This window comes from Corticium candelabrum, chromosome 6, assembly GCF_963422355.1.
Source record: "Corticium candelabrum chromosome 6, ooCorCand1.1, whole genome shotgun sequence".
Classification (NCBI taxonomy): domain Eukaryota; kingdom Metazoa; phylum Porifera; class Homoscleromorpha; order Homosclerophorida; family Plakinidae; genus Corticium; species Corticium candelabrum.
In genome coordinates this window covers 3329429-3354855 of record NC_085090.1, presented here as the reverse complement: position 1 = coordinate 3354855, position 25427 = coordinate 3329429, and the positions used below count along the sequence as shown (strand labels likewise).

Sequence of the window (25427 nt, the reverse complement as noted above, 5' to 3'; positions counted from 1 at the left end):
ATCCTTCACACACCCTGACGTTGAGCCTGCTGAGTTCGGAGCGATGTGTGTATTTGTTTTCAAACTTGCTGTTTGTTCCTCTTTCTAGAACTGCTATTGCAGCCTGCACATCCGCCTCCAAAGTGCAAACAATGAGAACGTTCAAATGCTCGTGAACAACCTAAAAGAATGAGATAAAAATCGAAATATTAGGGGAACGTTGTTGTTAGTGCGGAAGTCATTTTTTGTGATAACAAGTCTAGCATATAACTAATGTGTGCAGGAAGAAATTAATTTAAATTTTGCGATTGTTTGCGTTCGCACAAAATCGCATAATTATAAATGATTCCCTTGCACAATTTTCATCTGTAATTAAATTAATTAAACATGGCAGAACACGAATCGAGAAACACATGTAACTCTTTCAGTACCAGACCTCTCAACTTTTTTCCGCAATATATCGCAAATAAAAATTGTTCGCAATACATAACTATTTAAACGACCACTCCATATCCAAGTAGACGTGGTTAACAGTATGAGCTCGCATTACGTTTGTATGCGCTAAGGCTGTGCCTCGAACTTCCAAACGTTAGAGGTACAGTACAAACACCGGATATCCCAAATACAAGCAAGCAGAGCAGTAGATAGGGTTTAGTTCAAAGAATCCGCTATGTCCAGAAAGACTAAGATAGCAAGTCTGCGTAAAACGACTGTCGGAGTGTCTCAGGGTAGGATTGTTGGGAGAAACAGACTGGCAATAGTGAGAATTAGACGCAAATCGTGAGATTGTGAGCCATGCCTGATAATCGTGAGTACGTGCGTTGAGAGGGTACAGCGTGTACCACGACCAAAGCTATCGAAACTTACCAGACTCTCTCTGCCATGTCGTTGCCCGTTCTGGTATTTGCTCTTGCAAGGGGGCTCCATAATGCCGCAGACCTTGTTTCGCCGCAGAGTTTTGAAAACAATGCTGGAGAAATCGTGTCCTCTAGAGTCGCCCTTCCTCACTCTCGCTGTACTCTCGGAGTCGTTACGTGTTGCACGTGTTACATGGGTCACGTGCTTTTGTTCAGATAGCCTCGCATACCAGGCTCTTCGGCGCAGTCTCTGAACTAAACGCACTTGAATCACACGAAGAGGAGGATAGAAAGCATATCTGCCTAAAGTTAATCATAATTCTCTAAAAAAGATATAGCCTGGGTCAGTAATTGGCCTCTGGACTTTGATGCTCGCGTAATGGTATGTTAGACTGTTGTGAATTTTCTAGCTGTGATTCTGCATACAAATTGATTTAGGAAGCTTTTCCAGCAGAAAATCTAGCAAATGCCAAGAAGACACTGCACGTAATTAATTTGTCAAAACAACTATATATATATATAATTAGTTTGAAGTATTTTATTTTATGAAGTATTTCGAATATAAAATTCTGGTATAATCTTCTGTATGTATATGTGCTATTAAATTATTTCTGATTATGCAGGAACTTGAGTGCTGAGTCAATCTATATACTGGCAGTCTGTTGATATAACTAAATGCTACCGTAGTCTCGCATAGCCAGTCCTCTTTCCGCTAGGCCAAAGCCCGCACATGGGCACGCGCACGCACACACGCACACACACGTACACACGCACACACACAAACAATCAGACAAACAAACACACACACACACAGACACACAGTCACACTAACACACACACACACACACACACACACACACACACACACACACACACACACACACACACACACACACACACACACACACACACACACATTATAATAATTTCATTCATGTCACCAACCTTATAACAATAACCAATGCCAGGATATTTTGTTTGAAATAAAATGCTAATTGGCTAAAGGCAAGTACATCCCAGGTATACCTACAAGTGTCAACAACACAATGAGTGATATCATCAATAAGTGATACAATCAATTTAAATTAGAATAGATAATTGAACTTAATTAAATTCATTTTATAAATATGTTGAATACTTGCAGATCCCAATCTAATTTAATTAAATTGTATTTAATAAATATTTGCAGTAGTGGTTTGGAAATAGAATTAAATTGGCGGAGTACTTAGCACTTTTCTGCATGTACGGTATTAATAATTCTGTATAATTCAATGGAATGCATGATATAAATTTGCAATTCATATAACTCAATTTGATGTATGCAGTGGATGCAATAACAGTGCAAACCTTTATGAACAATTCAACCCAGTTACTATTGGGCTCAGCATATGCACTCAAAAAGATTCCAAGGAAAATTAGAAATTTTTATAACCGCAAAGCATAGAAATTGTAAATCACTTTACCTGCTGTTGAATTTTTGAAGTCGATTTGTGATGAGAATACAACGTTCAGCAGACGACATTCAAACTGAGGCCACCTTTGAATAAACGGAGAAGGTTACTGCTTGAAATGTGCGCAGAAAGACAGCACTTCGTTTACGTCAAATCGCGGTTGTAACATGTCGACCACCTACCGAGTATCAAAGGTCGCGCCTTTATCCTCGTACATCAAACACCTTCGCTCTAGCGGCTAAATCTAAACCACGTCCAAAAAGATTAGCTCGTAACGAAAATGGTCTGGCTAGGCGACACTAATACTGTCAGCATCTCCACAGGCACTCAGCAGTGGCTGCACAGGGAATATGCGCGAATATGAACGAAACATAGCTAGCTAGCCTTTTCGTTGAGTTTTAGCATTCTTGATGAAATATCCTACGTTCACTAGAGTTGGGAAATCTGCAACCCATTCTGAGCAAAGAAATGATGCGTAAGGCATACCTATACGTTAGCAAAGCTGCTAGGTCAATTAAGAAGATGTAGTAGGAAATGACCTCCTCTAACATTTCGGCGCAAACACAACTTGGCAGAAGGGTATGAATCATAAACTAGTTGCAGATTACGAAACTTAAAGGAACCTTCAAAACACAAGCATAACCCAATGCAGTTGTTAGTTGTATCCCAATGACTCAACAGTGCCCGAATAAATTTCCTTTATGTCGGTGGGCTGGTGCAAAACGAGAGAAATCAAGTCTACGTAGCTACAAACGGACACGGTAAGCGCAAGCAAGGCAATAGAATTCCGAAGCTCGTCAATAGGGTAAATTGTACACTTTTCAGTTATTGAACCTCTAACATACAGGGTGATGCACTTTTTCTATTTTACTTTCTTGTCTTCAGCCTTTTGCAAGACAGAAATGTTGCAATGTTTTGTTTGCCATGTCATTTACCACCCTGGGTGCACTCGTGAGGTCACCCCTACCAACCAGACTGATAGTGTTTACTTTCATACTTTAGTGAATAGTAGACTAGCAGTTAGCAAGTCTAGAGATAAACAGCTACCAGCTTGGGCATCACAAGATGTGACCGTAAGAGAGGAGTATCGAAATGATCCAATCGGCGTCAGGCTTGGAAAAACGTACCTGAACTGGAGTCTTCACTCTAGCCAATCACCATCACGAACTGTTCAAATTGCAAGTCTGTTTTGGCTGTTTGCTGTCGCTGCAAAGATGATTATGCCTGCATTGCACGGTAGTTCACCTAGAGCTACCACATGTACAGCACTGTCCAGCAACTTCGGGTACGTCCTAGTTGACGTAGTCTGTCTACGTTCCGTGATTGTCGCTCTTCAGATGTAGAATAAGTCACGTTTTCCTGTTGATATTGTATGTAGATGAAACGATCGATGAATCAGCCTAGGTCTGCCGGAAAGAGGACAGGCGATAGCTACTTCATTGAGCTGGTCCGGGATCGAGGCTGTTGAACAAGATTCGAAAAACCAAGTGGTACCTCTTGTCTCCTGTCTGTATTGCTGCAGTATTCATTACACGTGCAAGAGAATCATCGGAATAGAAGTGAAAAATCAAATAGCCCAGAAAAATTGCTACTGAGCGTGAAAAGAAAGCAGAAACAGTGCCACTTGTGAAGAACATTTCTCAAGTGCATTTTTGTTAGTCTAGAGTGCGCTTGCCATAAGGTTATTAGCACGTAATTAAAGGTTTGGCGATTAGATGAACTTAGTGAAAATATAATCATACATGATTACAACCACTTCAATGTCCACTTACTGTTGCAATTTGCATTGTCGGTTTCATGGTTTTTTATTGGTTTTAATGAGTTCTACGGAATGCTGAATATTGCAGTAATCCACGGCAACGCGGAAAATTTTGGTTACTCAAAACTTATAATAAAACTGTCGTAAATATAATAAAACTGTCATTTTAGAGGTTAAGTTATGCAAAAACAGGTACTACACAAACTTCTGTCAAATTCATCTAGCAAAGGAAGTGATTAACTGCATGACTATGGGTTTGAGACACTATATATATATATATATATATATATATATATATATATATATATATATATATATATATTAAATTAACATTGATATATGATTGAGTGTGAATGGCATGCTGTATGTACTTACAAGAACTCACAATTGATTTGCTATTATTGAAACAGAAAGATAGAAGGCAAGATCCGACAGAGAGCCCATTTGGCATAACCCAAATAAAGTTAAAGCAGGTTTGTTTCAACACATAAATACAAGCGAGCATCTCTATACTCTTGGATGCACATGCCATACACATGACTCATATATCACCTACACAACTTGAATTCATTGATCTTACTAATCTGGCAGTGCTGAAAGAGTTTTTGGTTGGATTCTTAATGAAACTGGTAAGGGTAGACTCGACGTTGGCTGAGAAATATTTCAAGCTTTTGGGTAGAGGTAAAGTTATTGGCACACTCTGACATGAAAAAGTTCTGAACAGAGCTGATGTTGGATTATGCGCTTGGCTGTCAGTTTCTTCTACATTAGTAATGATGTGGCTTGGAAAACATGTTACAAAATGATTGGGAGCCCAGCAAACAAGTCCTTTTTCCAATGGTCCAGTTCTGGTCCAAATGATAGTGCGATTTTTGGGAAGTAAACTTGAGATTCTTGGTTGAACTACAGTATTGAGGATGGGCCTTAACATTAGTGCTTCCATGAGATAGACACAATGTATCTCATGTCCAACAGCAGAGATCAATGCTTATATGTGCCACATACCAAAATATGTACCGGATTTGTTTGCAGAAAGACATTCTTTTTGGAAAATGTCGCGTATGCTGCCGTCATCGTAAAGGTTATGTCCTTCACCAAAACTTTGTGTAACAGCTACAATTTTTCTAGTAAAATCTTTAGCATTTTCTTTCTGACATGACAGTGTGGGACCTTATATGCAGCAATCTGCATGCACCACCATATCACATACAGTTCTAGAACGTACCTCTGTGTGTAGATCCTCTGTTCGTGACACCAGGAGAGACATTTCTCGGTATAGGCACTTGCAATCTTCTTGCACTTTGACAGGAACAAAACTTTGGTCTTCATCTTCCAAGTAGATGCTGCTTGAATATGGATCACATATGTACTTTACTGATAAAACTTTTGTGGCAGCATGAAGTGAATGTAGTATTCTAATTCCTTCATCAATGACTGCTGTAGTTCTTGGAATCCTCTGGCTGCTGCTAATTGCAGCGATTGAAGAGATTCCTTAAAAAACTTTGGCTGGAGGGCTTCATTGCTTTTACTGTATTCACAAATGCAACAGGAAAAGCGATCACTGAGTTGAGTCTACTGTTCAGCGAAAGGCTAGCAGTGTAATTCTGTGCTAATTGTCTAGAACTTCATATATATAGACACTGGGTGGAATACCTTTGGTGGAGTGTCAATTGTCATTTGACATTTCCATAAATATATCTATTATAGGGTTCAGCATCTTTGCTGCAATATCAAATTTTTGACCTTTTTACATTTGTAGATATATAATTAGGTGGGGTACAACACCTTTGGTGGAGTGTCACATATTTGACATTTGTTATATCTGTGTACTTGATGGCAACACCTTTCCTAGAGTGTCAAATGACATTTGCAGAACTGGATAACACCTTTGATAGAGTGTCAACTACTATTTTATATACTAATATATATATATATATATATATATATATATATATATATATATATATATAGCAAAGATGTTCACTTGTACAGTTGCTCCAATGATTTTCTTTATCAGATAATATTCCGCTGCTAAAGTTGCAGTTTTATGATGGAATGTATATACTGAGCCTCTTGCATGAAGTTGATCAACATATACCTGGCAAAGAGTATATTATGGGTGAAAACTGATTTGTATCGCAAAACGGCGATGTCAGTCTATCTGCTGCGCGAAATGGAGCATAATTTGATAGACACAAGCCTTTCTCTGGAATGTTTCTAGTATCTTAGCAACTCTCAAGTTCTTAGACGTGTATTATGTCTTTCAGATATCTATACTGCGAGCTCATAGTTATCTAGCCGTTAAGTATCTTAGTCGGGTCCTCCGCGACAGCTACATGTTCATTCTTTTCGGCATACTTGATACGTTTAGCCTTTGGGTGGTGATCTACATGGAAAGTTTGTAATTAGTTAATTCAATTGTTATGAAACTATTAAGTTTTTAATAGATCTGCGGCTGTGTACATGAGGCTTTGCTAAGTGATCGAACGTTATGGTCTCCAACGGCAGACTACTCGATCTTTACTAAAATAAGTTCTTTACTACTTTATCTTTGGGTGAATGTGCAGTAATGTGACGTTATGAAGTGTGCGAGAGGTTTTCCTCATCGGAGAGCAACAGACTGCGTAGATTTGTGATCAAGAGAACGTCTACTGGATTCAGTTTGCAGTAAGAGTAGGGCGCTACGTGACCCAGTGCCTCGTTTGAGTCATATTTTACCGGAAATGATGTAAACTATCTAATGACAAAGTTTGATATAGCTCTGTGTTAGGATTATCTCTAGCTAGTACGTACCCATGAGAAAAATCTCCTCGGAGTCACGTCGAAACCGCGTCGGGATAGATCAAAATAGCGACGGAATGATCGGAATTTAATCGGAATTCAATCAGGATAAATCGGAAATCATTCGATGGCTTTGATTCCCGAGAATATGCCGGGATTGCAAGAGCGGGCCAAGTGTTCAGCGCTGTGGTGTTCAGAAATTCAAGCTTAAGTAGTGCCTGGATAAGGACAACGGTCAGTTGAATGTTGATGCTTACGAACGTCTAACTGTCTTTCAACAGTTGTTGAAGAGCGTAAAAAAAGTATTCGATTACTCTGCACTTACTGGTAAGTGAATCTATGGAGGGTAATGGGCTTCTTGAGCACACGCATCTAAAGTACTTGTAACTCGTTCAATTTACAGGACGTAAAATCTAGTATGGAGCAAACTTTGTTTGTTTGATATTTATAATTAACAGATATGTGATGTTGAGAACTGTTTTGTCATGCGACTGCTGAGCATGTGACGCCCGGCTTGTTAATATTAATAAGTTTGCAAGGTTAATTGACTAATTATTTATTCGATATTTCTAGAAGTGCAAATGTTGTTTATGCAGGTTTTTGCATTCTATTTACGTTTTGAAAATACCTGTAACACTCACTTTTTATTCACTTTCAATCTTCTAGGCAATTGTACCTAGAGGAAGTGCAGAAAAATCATGTGTACACTTTGTACAGTAGGCGGAATTCTAATCCTAATTATATTAGGACGTACATCATTGCTCTGCAAGGTAACAGTTTGCGTGATTTAAATTAAGTATACTGTCAGTCATGTTTAATTTGGTTAGGAGGAACTGAAGTATATTTCAAGGCAGATGCAATCATTTCTAAAAGAATTACTTTTTGTATAATATCTGCTGCAGGAGCTACTAGTTGATACTCTCATATTTTGACTGAAGTATGTCACCCACTAGGTCATCCAGTGATTAGGAGCATGTGGCAATATGAGATGGCCAACGCAGCTTCTTAAATATTCTAAGTATGACGAATACTGTTCACTACTGTTCGACGAAGTCTTATAATGTTCCATAATTATAGCAGCTGTCGCTGATTTTCACACTATGGCAGCTTCTTTTTTACAATAACTTTTGGCAGAGAAGATTGTGCTTTTTACTGATTTGAGCATAATTCCTTCTTACAGTTGATGTGGTGTGTAACTCTGGTTCAATTCCCAATTTTCTGATAGCTGCATTGAGTTGCACTTGAATGGCATTTCTCGTTGTCAATTTTTCTTGCAGCACTTTTTGCTTTAATGGTGTCTATGTCTGCAATCAACCTGTTGGGATAGATCAACATACTTCTTGGTAGAGATAATCGAGTTTTGAGAAGGACTGACAACAATGACAAGCAAATATTCTTACCTGGTTATGGGCTATTTTGGGTTCGTGTAACACAAGTTATTTATAATTTACTACTATAACATATACGCTCTCTAGGCTACCTCAACATTCACCGAAATGAAACAACCGGAATTCGGTCAAAGCAACGCAAGCCCCGCATGCAGGAAACCATACACAACAAATTTCCCTCCTTTCCAAAACTGTTAATAATATCTAGGTAGCGTATTGGTAAACAAAATCCCGATGGTAACTCGTGCGATGGCGCAGTATTGTTGATCTTCTGGGAGCCTGTTCTTGTAACTCTTCCAAACTATCTTGTTCATTTATCTGTTCTTGTAATTCTTCCAAACGACCTTGTTTATTTTTCTCTCCTTCCCCTGCTATGCCAAATGATTGATCTCGCTCCCCTAGAAGTGGTCCTAGTGGGGTATGCTCTAGATCTGCTATCTTGGAGGATAGAGAAGGTGGGGCTTTAGTTTGCACGATATTATTTGCATGCCATTTTGACCTGTCACTCAACAAGTAGGAGTCGTTCGAGACCTTCTTCCAAATTTGCCTTGCTCCTGAAAGTTGTGATTGTAACTTGTGACCAACTTGAGGTCGCTTGATCCTAACCCAATCTCCGTTTCAAATGACGACATTCCAGCTGACCTTTTCTTATCCACGTATGATTTTACTTTTTCTTGCTTACGTTGGATGTCTGCCCGCAGACATTCGTTTTCGTTCTTTTCCTGCACCTTTCTACTCTTGAGAACAGTTTGCAGTGGTAGAGTATCCAATGGTCCCCGAATTTTTCTTCCCAGCATCAATTCAGCAGGTGACTGTTTAGTCAAAGCATGGGGTGTCATTCGATAATTTACCAAGATCGATCGTATTGCGTTGATAATGGATTTGTCATTTGCAAGGTAAGTCTTTAAACACTGTTTTAATACCTGATTAAATCTCTCAACACCTCCATTCGCCTCAGGATGGTAACAAGACGTCCTAAGATGCTAGATACCATTCTTTTGCAAATATTACTCAAGCTGAAACAACGTTATCTGTGGTCTATTGTCGGCAACAATCACACTTGGCAAACCCCATCTAAAAAATAGAGAATAAAGAAAATTAGTGTCAATGGCACTGGTTACATTCTGCACAACTTGCTCCTTTGTCGACGTCGCAAATAAGTCATGAACAACGATCATGAATCGCTGGCTGTAGGGAGCTGTGTTCAGTTCTCCAAAAACATTAATCTGAAGTCGGTCCGAAGGCCCTGCAGGCCACTGACAAGGTTGTAATGGAGTCACCCAAGGACGAACTGATTTCCCGCACAGAAGACACGCTTCACAATCTCTTACCCAATTCCCAACTTGCTTATCCATTCCTGGCCACCATACCACCTCCCCACAACGCTGTTTCATTCGTAACATTCCTAAATGTTCTTCATGTGCTATCCAAAACACCTTCTAGCGCAACTTCCGTGGTATGATCACTCGCTGACCTTTAGCCAAGCCTTTCAAATCTTTGCCTCATAAGGATAACTCGGATCGAACATGATAATATGGTTGAAGACTCTCATCAGTCATTTTCAATGCCATCCTTTCTGCACAAACTGAACAACCTCTTTTGTGATGTCATCTACAACTGATTCCTGTTCCAATTCCTCAAGAGAAACAACTGTGTCCGAGAAAACCGTCAATGTCTGAATCCAATACTATCATCCTCAGCAGCAGCATCTGGCTCATCATTGAGACAAACAACAATTTGATGATTGACCCGTTACAAAAAATCAGCAACTTGATTTTGCTTAATAGATCTATACTGTATTGAGAAATTATACGTATGCAATCTATCCGCCCATCTATGTAATCTAAGAGGGCGTTGTCAAGAACCGGTTATTTAAAGAAGAGTTGTCAACGCCTGATGGTCCGTGCGTAAGAAAGATCTTCTGCCATACAAACAGATGTGCCAACGCTCCGCTGCCTAAATACAGGCCAATGCCTAGCGTTCCGCCACTGGCTATTTCTTCTATGTCTCTGTTAACGCTCTCGATGCAAACGCCACAGGACGCTCCTGTCCGTCCCTTTTATTGTAAAAGAACAGCAGCCTAACGCCGTTCCAGAAGAATCACAGGTTACGGAACTACCATAGTTGAAAATGTGCTAGAACTGGGGATGACCTAACTTAGTCTTCTAATTGCTGGAATGCTAGTTGACACTCATTTGTCCACTTCCAAGGAACATCTTGTTTCAAAAAACGTCTCAGAGGAGTAGTGACCGCTGCGTAATCTTGCACAAAACGCAGGTAGTAATTTGCCATTCCAAGAAACAAACCCAACTCCGCAGATGTAGTTGATGATTGGACCTCCTGTATGGCTTTCACGTTTGATCGTTGTGTCATTATTCCTTGTGCCGAGATGACATACCCCAGAAAATCCAGTTTTCGCTTAGGAAACATGCACTTGTCTTCATTTAAGGTCAACCTGTGGTCGGTCAGTGTTTTTAACACCTGCTTTAGTCGATGATCGTGAGAGTAGGACCATGGGCAACAATATCATCCATAAATACCGATGCTCCCTTGATTCCAGACACGATAGTTGTCATCATCTGTTGAAAAGCACTTGGTGCGGATGACAAACAAAATGGCATTCGACGAAACCGATATACTTCATCGTGAGTCACAAAAGCTGTAACATTGCAACTGCTTTCCATCAAAGGCACCTAGTAGATATCCTTGCTTCAAGTCTAATTTAGTAAAGATGGCCGAACCATAGAACTCCGCAGCTATCTCTTCAACAGTAGGTAATGGATATTTCTGTGGAATAACAGCTTTATTTACTTGACGAAGATCGACACATAAGCGAATCCCTCCCGATTTCTCTCTTACGAATACTAAATTTGACAACCAGAGAGACGACTCCATTTTCTCAAAGATAGCCTCTGATTCCAATCACTTCAACTCTAGCGAAACCTCGTCACGCAACGCCAAAGGAATTCGGCGTAAAGATTGCACCACTGCTTTAACATATGGGTTGAACACGGGCTGATGAGCAAATTCCTTGATACATCCTAAGCCCGTATAACGGGTACGCCATTCACTCTGCCATTTTGATACCTCTTGTAGGGTAGGCTCTTTTCTTTGAGTCGGATCGTCTTGAACTATTTGCAACCCTAATGCATCAGCAAGATCCACTCCCATAATGTTAGCTCCAGAAGATGTCACGTAGAAAGGAATACACCTAGTTTGTGCTTTCCACACTGGACTGGAATATGAATCTCTCCTATCACTTTAATAGGAGATCCTTCGTAGCTAACAAGCTTCATTGATGATGGAGACACAGAGCATTTCGCCAGGAATTCATTGAACGTACTTTTGTTTAGGACGGACACATTAGCGCCCAAGTCAACAATTATACTGATAGTACTCTTCCCCAGTACGCAAACTAATTTCTTAAACTTTCCCAGTGACACGTCTCCAATCATGTTCAGTATCGTAAATTGTTGAGACTCTTGACTACTAGTGTCATTCAACATGTTTACTCCACTTTGCCTGTCCAGGCTTTGAGATGTAAGAATTCTACAGCAACGAGCCAAGTGGTTAGCGTTACCGCATTTGCGATATATCTTCCCAAACGCTGGACATCAAGAAGCTCTTGACTGTTGATGTTGAAGACGACAGTTCCTACACGTTAGTATTGAACTACTTCGTGTGTTAGCCCTGCCTTGTGATTGAACTCTACGAACATGACCTATGACATTACCCTTAGTGTGTCCTAAACATCAGTTTCCCTGTCTAAACCCACAATGTTCTCCTCAAACTCTATTCTAACTTCCATCTTCTAAGATTCAAGCAGCGTCTGCTCAATTTGAGAAGCCAGGTTCAAAGCCTTTCACACGACATGTCGTCCGACTCCATCAGCAGTCTCTCTCTAACCTTTGGGTGAATCGTCTTCTCAATAAGTTGATCACGGACTAGTTCATCATGCAGCTTACCAAACCGTCAGCTTAACGCCAGCTCACGAAGCGTCGAAACGTACTCCTTAGCACACTCACCTTGCCGTTGGTATCTTTGTTTAATCTTGTACCTCTGAACTATAACATTCTTAGTTTTTCCAAAGGACTGCTTCAGTCTCTCTCTCGTTCCTTTGTACGTCTCGCTGGTGCCAAGTGTAGCGAAAAGGCGCTGTCCTTCCATTCCAATACATTGAAGTAGCAACGAAATATTTCGCTCATCTCTGACCTCCGCAGCATTCAGTCCCGAAGCAGTCAAATACGTGTCAAACGCCGTCAGCCATGCCCTCCAATCAGTTGAGGGCTCACCTGGACAGCTTATGAAAGGAGGAGGAGGTTGCACGCCTGAAGTCGTTGCCATCTCGTCCTCATCGCCAAAATGTGCTGTTCGTGTAACACAAGTTATCTATATTTTACTGCTATAACATATACGCTCTCTAGGCCAACTCAAAATTCACGGGAATTCATTCAAAGCAACACAACCCCCCAGATGCAGGAAACCATACACAACACTAACCACATCTCCAGCGCGACATTACATGACCGGATACAAAAATTATAATAAGTAACGGCTTTCCCGCTGTTACGGAGATTGCCCGACGGACTGTAAAATTGACAAAGTTACTAAGTCTTGCTGTCAGGATTCAATACAGTGCACGATGATATGGTCGACGAAGATTTATATCTCATTATCATTAAAAATCTACAATGCGACGAAGCCTTTTAAAGATTCGAGAGTAGACAAATGTGTAGAAATAGTAAAGTCTCATTCAGCAACGACCAATTCAGTTTACGAATGGATTCCACATGATCACGCAACACGATCTTTAGAATTGTGAAACGTCATAGCAAAAACAGTTGCAGAGATGTAGAGATTCAAAACAAATGATAGAAAAGTTGTATAATCTATATGCTGCACAGCCCATTTCTTGCAGCAATTTATCCATCCTCACATAATTCTATCAATTAATTTTATTCATTCGACTAAACTGACGGGATCTCAAGATCAAGGAATTTTCTCGTCGGTTAATGAATGCAAAAACTAGACATAATCAATTCTATCTCGTTGTAGCTTGAATATATTATTAATGATATTATTAGTTATAATATATATTTTATGTAAATAATGCCATACATGTTGCTGTTTTAAACATTGAAAAAAGGTAGCGAAGAAGTCAATAAGCAATCGCTACACTTTGATGTAGAGTAATTTATACTGACTGAAAGACAACAAGCTTGAAGGATTACCATTAACGGCAAACCAACTACTACATTAGAATAATTGTTTTATTGAACAGCCGTGTACTCTATAATCTTTATGTTTGTTGTATACATTATATTACTGATGCTATTTCTGTTCGTTTGCACTAACTTGTGATGTTGCTAGTTTATCTTGGATTTTATGAAACAAATTTTGTGCTGCATAAAGCAATCAAGAAATGTTGAAACGAGAAGATGTTATGTTAAAGACTCATACCACAAATAATTTGGTTGTGTTCTTTTGGGTAAATATTTTGGCTCAAACGCAAACACTGCGTGACGTGAACATGTGCCTCTATCAATTTGTTTCGCTCCATCGCAATGCATGCAAGATAATACAGACCTGCAGTCAACACGATGATAAATGTTGGATTGAGACACAAAAAAGTGGCAACACCAATGCAAGACATTCGTACCATTGGCTGTGCACGGACTACTCGCTAGTTCTTCTCGTAGAATAGACAGACCTGACTCAAGATGCACAACGGCCTCGTCAAAGTCTTTCTTGTAAAACAGAATTCGGCCGAGCATCACTAGAGCTACAAAATACACATTATGTTATATCGACTGTACACAAAACACGATTTACACCAACAGTAACAAATACTAACAGTTAGCAATTTCCGGATGGTTTTCAGGTAGGGTTTGTTTCTTGACTTTTATACTTTCTGCCATGAGTTCCAACGCTTTTTCGTTTTGTCCAATTTTATTATACAGCAACGAAAGGTTATGATTTACTAAAGTAAAAAATGAAACTATGAGGTTATCTCTTCTCATTTCCTTCATCCATAACAAATACCCGCGGAAAAATAAGTGAAACATACCGGTAGATAGTGAGGTAGCCTCTGTAGGCAGATGATGACTGAAGATATCTGCTGATCTTACATACAATCCAATAGCTTCATCAAACGATCCTGAGTCGTCATGACATAAAGCAGCTTCGTTCAAACCTATACATGATAAAATTTAGCAATTAACTGTAACAAAGAGAGAATCTGCTTCTTGTCCGTACACCATCCCAAGTTAGAATGTTTGCTGGGAAGCGATGATAACGCCACACGAAGAGCTTTCAAGGCCAACGGCATCGCTCGATCCATCCGTCTTTGCTTACGGTAGCAGGAAGAAAGACGCATCATTACTACAACGGTAACACACAAAATAATAAAGAATCATTTCGTATAGAAAAGACAGAGTCGACGTTCATCTTTTATATATTGACGCCTAGAATTATTTGTTTTTACATAATCGGTGAGAAAGTTTTTATAAAAGAAATAGCACAACGAAATCAATAAATCAAGTCCAATAATAAATTTTTGCATGAATAGAATCACAACGTTGCTGGTAATGCACCAGAATGTATTTCATCTGATAAATAAAGAACTAAGAAATTCATTTTAATTAATGGTTTTTATATAAATATACGTTATAAAATTTAAAAAACCTACCCAACGCTAATGAAGGATGAAAAGACGGTAAGACTTTTGTTCTGATTATCAACGCTTCTTCATAGAGCTTGAGAGCTCGGTCTAGTTGTCCATTCCTTTGATAACAGAATGCAAGATTTATGATAGCTGGAGAACAAAGGAATTAACGTGATCTCGAACGACAGCAACAAACTAAAAGTCTCATATAACTATACGTACTAGTGGATGTCTCTAACTCGTTTACATCTGACTGAATTCTCTTCAAAGTTAAACTCTTTTCATAGTTCTCTATTGCCACAGATATCTTTCCCCATTTATCGTATGTTAATGCAAGATTGTTGAGAACTAAACAATGCAAATATGTTAACAACTAAATAGACTTATAATACATTAAACAAACAATAAAATCAATTTTACATTCTCATTACTCAATTAGATAGTCTCTGTCAGTAAAATATTTATATAAATTTGTCTTATTTGTAATTGTGCTTACACAGAGAAACAGTATAAACAAGAACGTTTCATTGCAGTATTACATTTGAACTAAAGACCTTTCAATTGCAACTCCGACATTTCACGATGTAATAATGAAAGGGGAAGTCCAACAAAAATGAACCTATCTTGTATGAGTAGATCTTACAAGACAAATCGATCGGTATAAGTTACTCTGTTATCTTCGCTTTGTATACGAGAACGAGCGATGTTACTGTGATGTGCAACGCTCACGCGCCTGCTCCGCGCTTCCTGGTGGATTAAGCTCCGCCCACTGCAAAAGAATCAATTCATGTACGGATGACTGCTACGGATATATCGAGAATGACGAATGTGAATGCGAAGATGTAGTATATTAGAGTATTGTAGTACTATATACGGGTACTATATACGGGTTAGTTAGAGTGTTGAGTTGTGTTGAGTGTGCAGAACAATAGATCAACCAGAACACTACAACTGGCGACGAGGATAGGCCAGACTGGAGAAGGATCGACCGGCATCTTGAAAGGTACGTTTGATACCACTGCCCGTGCGCTGTTTGGAGCGTAAGGTACACAAGGACCCCCAAAGAGGTGACCACGTGCGCGTTGATATCCTCTACGGAGCTCTGTAACAGTCCCAAATAGGCGAATGGAGATACCTCCAGTGGAGCGATTTCAATTTCCAGACGAATCAACGTCTGACCTAGGCGCAAACTGGGAAAAATGGAAGCGTAGTTTTCAGTACTACCTTGACGGACGAGGCATCAACCAGGACGCTCGGAAGAGAGCACTCCTGCTGCATTCCGCTGGACCGCGAGTCCAAACGATCTTTGAGACTCTAGACGACACGGGGAATACCTATGCATCTGCCATCCAGTCACTCGATACCTATTTCCAACCGCTAGTCAACAAATACTATGAACGTTACCGATTTAGACAAATACGGCAACAACAGGGAGAGGCGATTGATCGATTTGTGAGTCGTCTCCGACAGCAGGCCGCCAAGTGCAGCTTTGCAGATTCTGATGAGAACATTCTGGATCAACTGATAGAGAAGTGTGATGGTTCAAGAGTCCGCTCAAAACTGCTTGAGGAAGGTAATGACCTGACTCTGGAAAAGGCAATATCCCTAGCACGTACGCTAGAATCAGTAGCCGCGCAAGAGAGAGACATTTCGAGTCAACAAGATGCAGGACCCTCCACTGAGAGAACCCTTCGAGTAGAATCTACATGGAAGGACAGGCAAGCCAAAAGTAAGGGCAAACCACAAGCGAAAAAGCCACAACACGCGAAGCAGTGCTCACGATGTGGACTAGAAGGCCACGGCCCAACAGACGCAAAATGTCCAGCAAAGAAAGTAGAATGCAACAAGTGTCATAAGCAAGGACATTATGCTCGTATGTGCAAGACGAAGAGCAACAGCTCGAAGACTGGTAAAGTCCTCATGACAGAAGAGAGTCAATGTAAACAAGGGGAATGCTTGAGTAAGTCTGATTCAGAGTATGTGTTCGCTGTAAATCACGAACATGCTACAGCTGTTATTCGAATTGGTGGAGTTGATACACAAGTTGTCATAGACAGTGGAGCCTGTAGTAATATTATGTCACAACAAGAGTTCACACGGTTGAAACACAAAGGGATGAAATACAAATCATGCAAAGTGAAGAAAACCCTCTACACGTATGGTTCAACCAGACCCTTGTCTGTAGTTGGGGGATTTGACACAGAAGTAGCGTCAGAAGGCAAACAAATGACAACCCAATTTATTGTTGTACGCTGTTCAGGACCAACATTGCTGGGACGTCAGACTGCACCAGAGCTGCATCTCCTAACGTTAGGATCTGTTCGAGAAGACAACACGCTTGGTCGAAAAGAACTAATAGAGGAGTACAGTGATTGTTTCTCAGGATTAGGGAAGTTGAAAGACTTCCAATTGAAGATACATATTGACGAGTCTGTGACCCCCGTAGCTCAGCAACCTAGACGGATCCCATTTGGCTTGAGAGACAAGGTTGAAGCAGAGTTAAATCATCTTCTGGAAGCAGACGTCATCGAGGAAGTTCAAGGACCGACATCTTGGATCAGTCCCGTCGTGGTGATACCCAAGAAGGGAGGCCAAGTTCGAATTTGCGTAGATATGAGACGAGCCAATGAAGCCGTCATCCGGGAGAGACACCCAATACCCACAGTCGATGAAGTAGTGGAAGAGCTCAGGCACAGCAAACACTTCAGTCGACTAGATCTTAAGAAGGGGTTTCATCAGGTCGAACTGGATGAAACATCACGACCAATAACTACCTTCGTCACCCACAAAGGATTATTTCGATACAAGAGATTGATGTTCGGAGTATCATCCGCCCCAGAGGCATACCAACGTATCATCCAGCAGACACTGTCAGGCTGTGAGGGAACCACAAATATCTCCGATGATATCTTGGTCCATGGAGTTAGCAAAGCCGAACATGACCTGAGACTACGAGCTGTCCTAGATCGGATCAGGGACAGAGGATTGACGCTCAATGCCGAAAAGTGTGACTTTGATATGGATAAACTCAAGTTTATGGGACATGTGATATCCAAAGAGGGTATATCACCGGCAGACGATAAAGTAGCATCTATCATGGCAACCCGAGACCCTAAGACAGCAACGGAAGTACGATCTTTCCTCGGCATAGTAAATTTTTGTGCCAAGTTCATACCAGACTTAGCAACAATTGCAGACCCTCTTCGGAAGTGTGCGAGAGCCAACCAGTCTTTCGTGTGGACAAAGACTGAAGCAGAAGCATTCGCAACTATTAAGAATAGATTACGCGATGCCACCGCCCTTGCTGTGTTTGACAGAACAGCACACACCAGTGTCGTAGCTGATGCAAGTCCTGTAGGACTAGGAGCTGTTCTCTGGCAGGAACAAGATGGAATAAAGAAGCCTATCAGTTATGCGAGTAGAAGTCTGACTGATGTAGAGCGCAGATACTCTCAAACAGAGAAGGAAGCGCTAGGCCTAGTCTGGGCATGTGAAAGATTTAATCTGTATCTGGCAGGTCGGAAATTTGATCTCATTACAGATCACAGACCACTTCAAACTATTTATGGACCTCGAAGCAAACCTTCGGCGAGGATCGAACGTTGGGTTCTTAGACTCCAACCCTACGATTTCAACGTGATCTACACGCCAGGAAAGTACAATATTGCTGACCCCTTGTCACGATTGTCATTGCGTGATCAAGGTGGAGAGAATGACGAATACATCAAGTTTGTGGCAAGAGAAGCCGCACCTTCGTCGATCTCACCGAGACAAATTGAAGAAGCGTCCAAAGAAGACAGTGAGTTACAGTCACTACGAAGGAGTATCCGAGAAGGAAACCAAGCAAATGTACCGGCAAATTACAAGCATGTATTTGGCGAATTGACCATTGTTGGTTATATCGTTCTTCGAAACTGTAGAATAGTGATTCCAACTAAACTTCGGAACCAAGTGTTACAATTAGCACATGAGGGGCACCAAGGGATTACAAAGTGCAAAGATCGACTACGAACCAAAGTATGGTGGCCAGGCGTCGACCGCGAAATGGAACGCATGTGCAGAACATGCCACGCCTGTCAAATTACCCAATTGCCATCCCACCCACCTCCCATGAAAAGGACACAGCTCCCAACAGGTCCATGGATAACGATTGCTGCTGACATACTTGGTCCCTTACCGACTGGTGAATATCTTTTAGTAGTAGTGGATTACTACAGCCGATATTTCGAAGTAGATCTGTTGAAGCGAATTAGAGCTTCAGACATTATCTCCAGGCTAAAGACCACGTTCTCTAGATATGGTGCTCCGTACACCATGATAACGGACAACGGTTCACAGTTCATGGACCATTCCTTCGAATGTTTTCTCAAAGACTATGGAGTGGAGCACAGCACCAGCCCCCCATTATGGCCCAGAGCCAATGGAGAAGTCGAAAGACAGAACCGCACTTTGCTACACGCTATGCAGACAGCACAAGTCGAAGGTAAAGATTGGCGACAAGAACTTTACATCTTCCTCATGGCATACCGCACCACACCACATTCCACAACTGGAATCAGCCCAGCTGACGCATTCTTTCAAAGGAAAGTACGATGCAAACTGCCAACTTTAGGGTTACAAGATACCCCAGTTTTCGACGGACATATGCGAGATGAAGATTTGCGAAAAAAGGAGGAAGGGAAAAGACATGGAGATATCGCAGTAAAAGCACAAACCGACGATATAAAAGTAGGAGACAAAGTACTGTTACGCCAGCAGAAGACCAATAAATTGACTACCACTTATGAATGGCAACCTTATAACGTGATCAGCAGAGCCGGAGCAGAAGTAGTTATATCCAACGGGAATAAGACACTCCGACGACACATCTTTCACACGAGACCATACGAGGAAGGACAAACACCCTCTGTACAAGAGAAAGAGTCGACTAACGACCTTGACGAACATTTCCCTACTCAACAGGCAAAACAGACAACTAAAGAAGGAAGACCAAGAAGAGAGAGACAGCCACCTGTCCGCCTGAAAGACTACAGCTTATCGTAGGCTTGACTGACAGACAGTTACTTTGAGTTAGTAATAGAGTAGTGAGAAAAAGGAGGGGTTGTAGTATATTAGAGTATTGTAGTACTATATACGGGTACTATATACGGGTTAGTTAGAGTGTTGAGTTGTGTTGAGTGTGCAGAACAATAGATCAACCAGAACACTACAGAAGATATTATGAAGATCTGCCTACTTGCCATTAGTGGTTCTTCTCTAAAGTATATTGGTGTCGGTCGAGTTGTTTCCTGTCAGACTTTGAAGCAGAATTTCTCAATACCACGGCTTACAGAGAGTACGCACTTGTGCTTGAATATTTGTTTATCCTTGTTCTTTTAATATCTAAAGAGAAACGTTCAGCGCGCCGTCTGGCGTGTGCTACAGAGGACGTTCCTATATTCACATCCCGTTTGCTCAGTTTATTTTGCAGCTGATTGGTAGAAGTTTACAATCCCGGATGTCAAAATAGGGTCATCCTCTGTAGCACACGCCAGACGGCGCGCTGAACGTTTCTCTTCGGCTATTAAAAGAACAAGGATAAAGAAATACTCAAGCACAAGCATGTTCTCTAGGTAAGCCGTGGTATTGAGGAATTCTGCTTCAAAGTCTGGCAGAAAAACAGCTCTACCGACACCATTTAACTTTAGGGAGGAGCCACTGACGGCAAGAAGGCAGATCTTCATAATACCTTCGCATTCACATTCGTCATTCTCTATATATCTGTAGCAGTCATCCGTAAACGCATAGATTCGTTTGCGGTGGGCAGACCGTAATCCACCAGGAAGCGCGGAGCACGCGCGTGGGCGTTACACATCACAGAAACATCGCTCGTGCTTATATAGAAAAGCGAAGATAACGGAGTAAATTATACCGATCGATTTGTCTTCGTAAGATCTACTCATACAAGTTTAGTTTATTTTTTTGGACTTTCCCTTTAAGTAAATGAATGACATTATGATATACGTCAACAGTTGAATTCGTCATTTGTTGTACTTCTTTATGCGTCTGCAGTTGGTCCAGACAAACTGCACATGTATTAAAACATGCTCCATCAGCGTATTGGCTAGCACGTTGTCATCATTTTGTCAAGAAACAGGTTTACTACTCAAGATCCAGAGAGGACCTACACATTAGAAACCATAGCAATTTTGAAATGTAGAGTCTTTGTGCAAATATTGAATATTATTGTTTAAGGTAAACTTTGAGAGCAAGAAGTTGTAAACAAAGATTCTAGTGGCTTGGAATAACGAAAGACACAGATAGTAGAAATTACTAAAACATTCCAACATACTCCCAAATTCAGACACTTTAGCGATACTATTACCACAATCAACATTCATTAAGTTCAACTTTACCAATAGAGATGTGCGAATGTAGTAATACTTCATGTTGGGCAACGTTGAGAAGGTGCAGATTGAGCTGCTCAGATAGTTTGTATTGTTGTAATGAGAGGTAGCAAGAAGCCATATATAACTGAGCTATAAAATGATAGTATTATTCATTAATTAAAATATCTTACAAATTGCTAGCATATTAGAAATGATAGACTTTTCAGTACTCGTGTAGCAAAATCTAAATCCATCAACATTCAATCAGCAAAATGGTCTAGTGACGTTCCTTTAATTTTGACCATGTTGCCACACAACTGTATTCTTTTGAAAAAAAGACCCACTAATTGTTATGAAGAGACACGATAAATTACCACTTCTCGCGCATCTTCGTTGCTCCTGGGCGTTTACTGGATGAACTCATCGATGCTATATCGATTGTAAGTAACCTAAGTAAGATAATTTCATGGCCCTGCTGTTGAGGTGAGTTCTTGTCGCGAACTGTCTTCAAAATGGTGTGAGAGATTTCCATTTGCATTCATCAAATTTTACTTAGCGATACCTGTAGTGGAGAGCAAAAACGTGTTCGATCTGGTAGTATGATAGTCCAGTTACAAGGTCGGTGCTATTCTGTGTGTCGACGTACTAGTGCTCTGCTTGTTCTTACGGAGAGGTGAGTGCAGGATCTCTTACTTCGTTTGTCTGGTTTTTCACTGAAAACACGTCAAACATTATTTGACAGCAACCTGAGCAACGGAACCATCGGATGTGAAAAACAATTGCATTGTACGTAGGTTGTGTTTGACCTAGACCTTTCCAAGAACCGAAGTCGCCTTTGCAAACGGCAAAGTTGGTGAGATCACGGCCAACGTGCATTACGACTAGCTAATAGAACAATGGCATGCCAAACAAACTAATGAATTGATGATCGCCTTCCTGCAAGTAACAAGAAGTACATCGCAAGACAGCGTATCATCTAGCTTCTCACCAGACTAGCCTACTTACTAAGCGATTTCGTAAGTGCTAGTCACAGCAGAAATCAGTAGGTGAAAATCAATGATTTCAAAAGGCGCGATTACACCACATTTCGACGACTGTTCGCGAAAAGAACTCACATCAAGGGTAGGGCTATGAAAAGTTTGTTCGTGGCTTGCCTATATAGTCAGTCAAACATAGCAACACGGACTATTTTACCATCTTGCTAACACCCAACAGTCACCACTAGGCGCTAGATCCATTAATTAATGTTATCTTTATAAAATTTGTAGGGTATCTATTTTACTGGTATTCCGTGCTATGGCAATATGGCAAGATGAAAGGAACTACACAATACCGTTTCCCTGTTGGAAAGAAGATGATCTTCAGGTCTGGCTATGCAAGAGAAATTTTTAATAGAGATAAATAAAATTATGTTTTATAGAATATAAATTTGTATTTCAAGAAATGATTTAATATAGAGAAACATTGTTAAGGGTACAGTTCAAAATATTGTAAGAAACCTTTCGCGCCTGTACTAGACGCAGTAACAAAGGAATATTCTAGCCAAAGTTTGTTACTAAAATTATAATTATACTAGTATTTAGTGATTACACAGTACATAATCGAGATTGTAAAAATAGAATATGCCTTAATTGAGCTTTAAATCTAATCTCTAGTTTATAAAATCATCTAAATGGGATTTTACGAAAAATGATATATATATATATATATATATATATATATATATATATATATATATATACACGCACCTCCAAAAGAAGACGTCGGATGTAGTTGAGTACCACATTTCTTACTCAGCTCCAACGCTTCCTTTAGAATGCTGATAGCTTCGTGAGAATTGCCAAATTTCATATAAAAAAAAATTGACACACATCCATCAATGCTACAAATAGACAGAATATTCAGGAACGTATTGAATTGAAATACATTAATGTTAGATAACTTACAATAAAAGAGTTTCTTGTTATAAACGTTGGATTCATGTGAGACTCTTCTCTTTATTAAATCCAGTCTACTTTGACAGAGATGTTCCGCTTCTTTTAAATGCTCATACTCTATTGCCATGCAGCAGGATATTCGCAATAGCAACCAACACTCCTCGTGCAGTTGCTCAGACCGCAAAATATGACAAGAAGCTACATAAACGTGAGAAGCTAGATCCATCACTTGTTTGTCATTCAACCTTCTACGAACTTGGTCCACTGATTGAGGCAACATACCAGTGAGACAATTGCATAGTGCACGCAGTTGACAAACGAATGTTCCTTGTCTTATCATTGCTTCCACCACACTCTGCTGCACCAAACCGTGCATGCTGCAACGGTCGTCATCGTTAACAAGACAAAATCTTGACAAACGAGAAATGGATTATTTAGATTTCTATTTTGATCAGACACGTTGCCATCTTGATCGAAAACTATACTCAATAACAAATCCTTAGCAATCAATTTGCCGTCAAGAAGAGACGCCATTTGAAGTATCGTGCTACTCGTTTCGTCTGCATTCTTCATTATTTCTTCAATATCCAAGTCCCACGTCATAACCGTTGCTGCATTTAGTTTCTCCTTTATTCCAATGAGCTGTTCGATTTCGTGAGATTTTATTAAAGATGAAGTTTGAAGTTGCGCTAAGTTACGATTTCTAAAGTCTCTCACATTCGCAATCCCTTCCTCTTCAAGTGCGTCTACAAGATGTTGCAACCCGTTATATTTCAGAATTTCATTCATATCGTTTCCTATTGTCCGCAGCTTCTCTTTCCTTTTGGCAAGCAAGTCACCGTATTCCTCACAACTAATCTTCGTCTCTCTTAGATACGTTCCAGCGTGACGAATAGCCAACGGCAGGCGACCAATTTCTGGACGCTCAACTAAAACTCTTGCACTTGATTTTTCTTTGCACTCGTCGTCAATACCGCAATCGTTTTGTCCATTTCCTTTCCACGCAAGCAGAGTTTGGACAGCATCGTCAGTTTCTAATACATCAAGGTGCAACACATTGTAAGGACTGTGATCTAAGAAGAAGTGACCGTCACGTTGTCTCGTCGTGACAATAACATGAATTTGCTCATCTTCTCTTGGCATCAGCTTTTCAATAATCTCCAACTTGTCACAACTGTCGTACAAGAATAGCACATTTTCTTTTTGCTTCTGCAGCTGGTGGACAAAGAAATTGTATTGCGAAGCTAAATCCGACTTTAAGCTTGTGCCAATTACTTCAGATTCAGCAATCTAAATCACATTTTAACGATTGCAATAAACTTTTAAAGTGACACTGCTACAATGAACGTACATTCGTCTCTAGCGATTGTCGAAACGCTGACGTTGATTGTGCATTAAAAATGTACACCCCACCTCTGTAGAAATATTTCTTTTTTTCTGCAAATTTGGCAGTGAGACGAGTTTTTCCTACTCCTCCTGGTCCTGACACAAACTACCACAAACACATTTGTGTAGAAATATTTGATACAATCTGAGACACGAGCTGATACCAATAGTTTAAAAGAAGAGTCATTTCTGTCTTCTATATTACAGCATAGTTTTGCCTCTATTTTCTCAAGGTCCTTGCACCGCCCACAAAATACAGACATATTGATAGTGTTTAATCTGCGCGATACCTTCGCTGCTACTAGAAAACAAGAAAATTTGTTAAATAAATTATTTATTTGTTACATGTTATTCTTAAAAGTTTGATTGTAAGTGTAATTTTCAGTTCTCATTTTGCAAGACTTGCAAATATACTAGTCTTTTAGGCGTCGATACGTTGCGCTAATTGATATCCCTCGCACACTATATAGAGATTGTGCCAGCAAAGTTCCATAGAAATAGTACACGGTAAAGCTAGCCAATTTTTTAAAAAAGAATTGGCATTATATAATCAGCGACATTATATGTAGCACATAGCTGTTCGAAATTTCCTGCAAAACTCACCTTTTGCAGAAGTGAGAATAGGAAAGTTTTAAAAGCGTCGCTAAGCATGTTATAAATAATGTCCCCACCATTATTCAGTTTGTTCAAAAATAGAAATTGCATACCAGATTACGGAAATTTTGCTCAGGGACGTCGAAACAGATTTTGACCTGAACAAATTCTGCCAAATGTATTTTTGTCAGGGGACTATTGGCGCTTACCTCCTGTTTAGAGGTATCAACGATCAAATAGGTTATATATTTATCAAGGACTGC

General features: G+C 40.2%; 2 protein-coding genes across 2 annotated transcripts; both read left to right on the top strand.

Annotated features, from left to right (window-relative positions):
• Positions 1 to 16004: 16004 nt before the first annotated feature.
• Positions 16005 to 19366, top strand: LOC134180755 (uncharacterized protein K02A2.6-like). Its single transcript, XM_062647941.1, has 2 exons — positions 16005 to 19216; positions 19261 to 19366. Exons 1-2 carry the CDS (start codon positions 16005 to 16007, stop codon positions 19364 to 19366), a joined length of 3318 nt encoding a protein of 1105 aa, XP_062503925.1.
• Positions 19346 to 20078, top strand: LOC134181604 (uncharacterized). The gene has a single exon (XM_062648870.1). It carries the CDS (start codon positions 19398 to 19400, stop codon positions 19920 to 19922), a length of 525 nt encoding a protein of 174 aa, XP_062504854.1. The 5' UTR covers positions 19346 to 19397; the 3' UTR covers positions 19923 to 20078.
• Positions 20079 to 25427: the final 5349 nt, after the last annotated feature.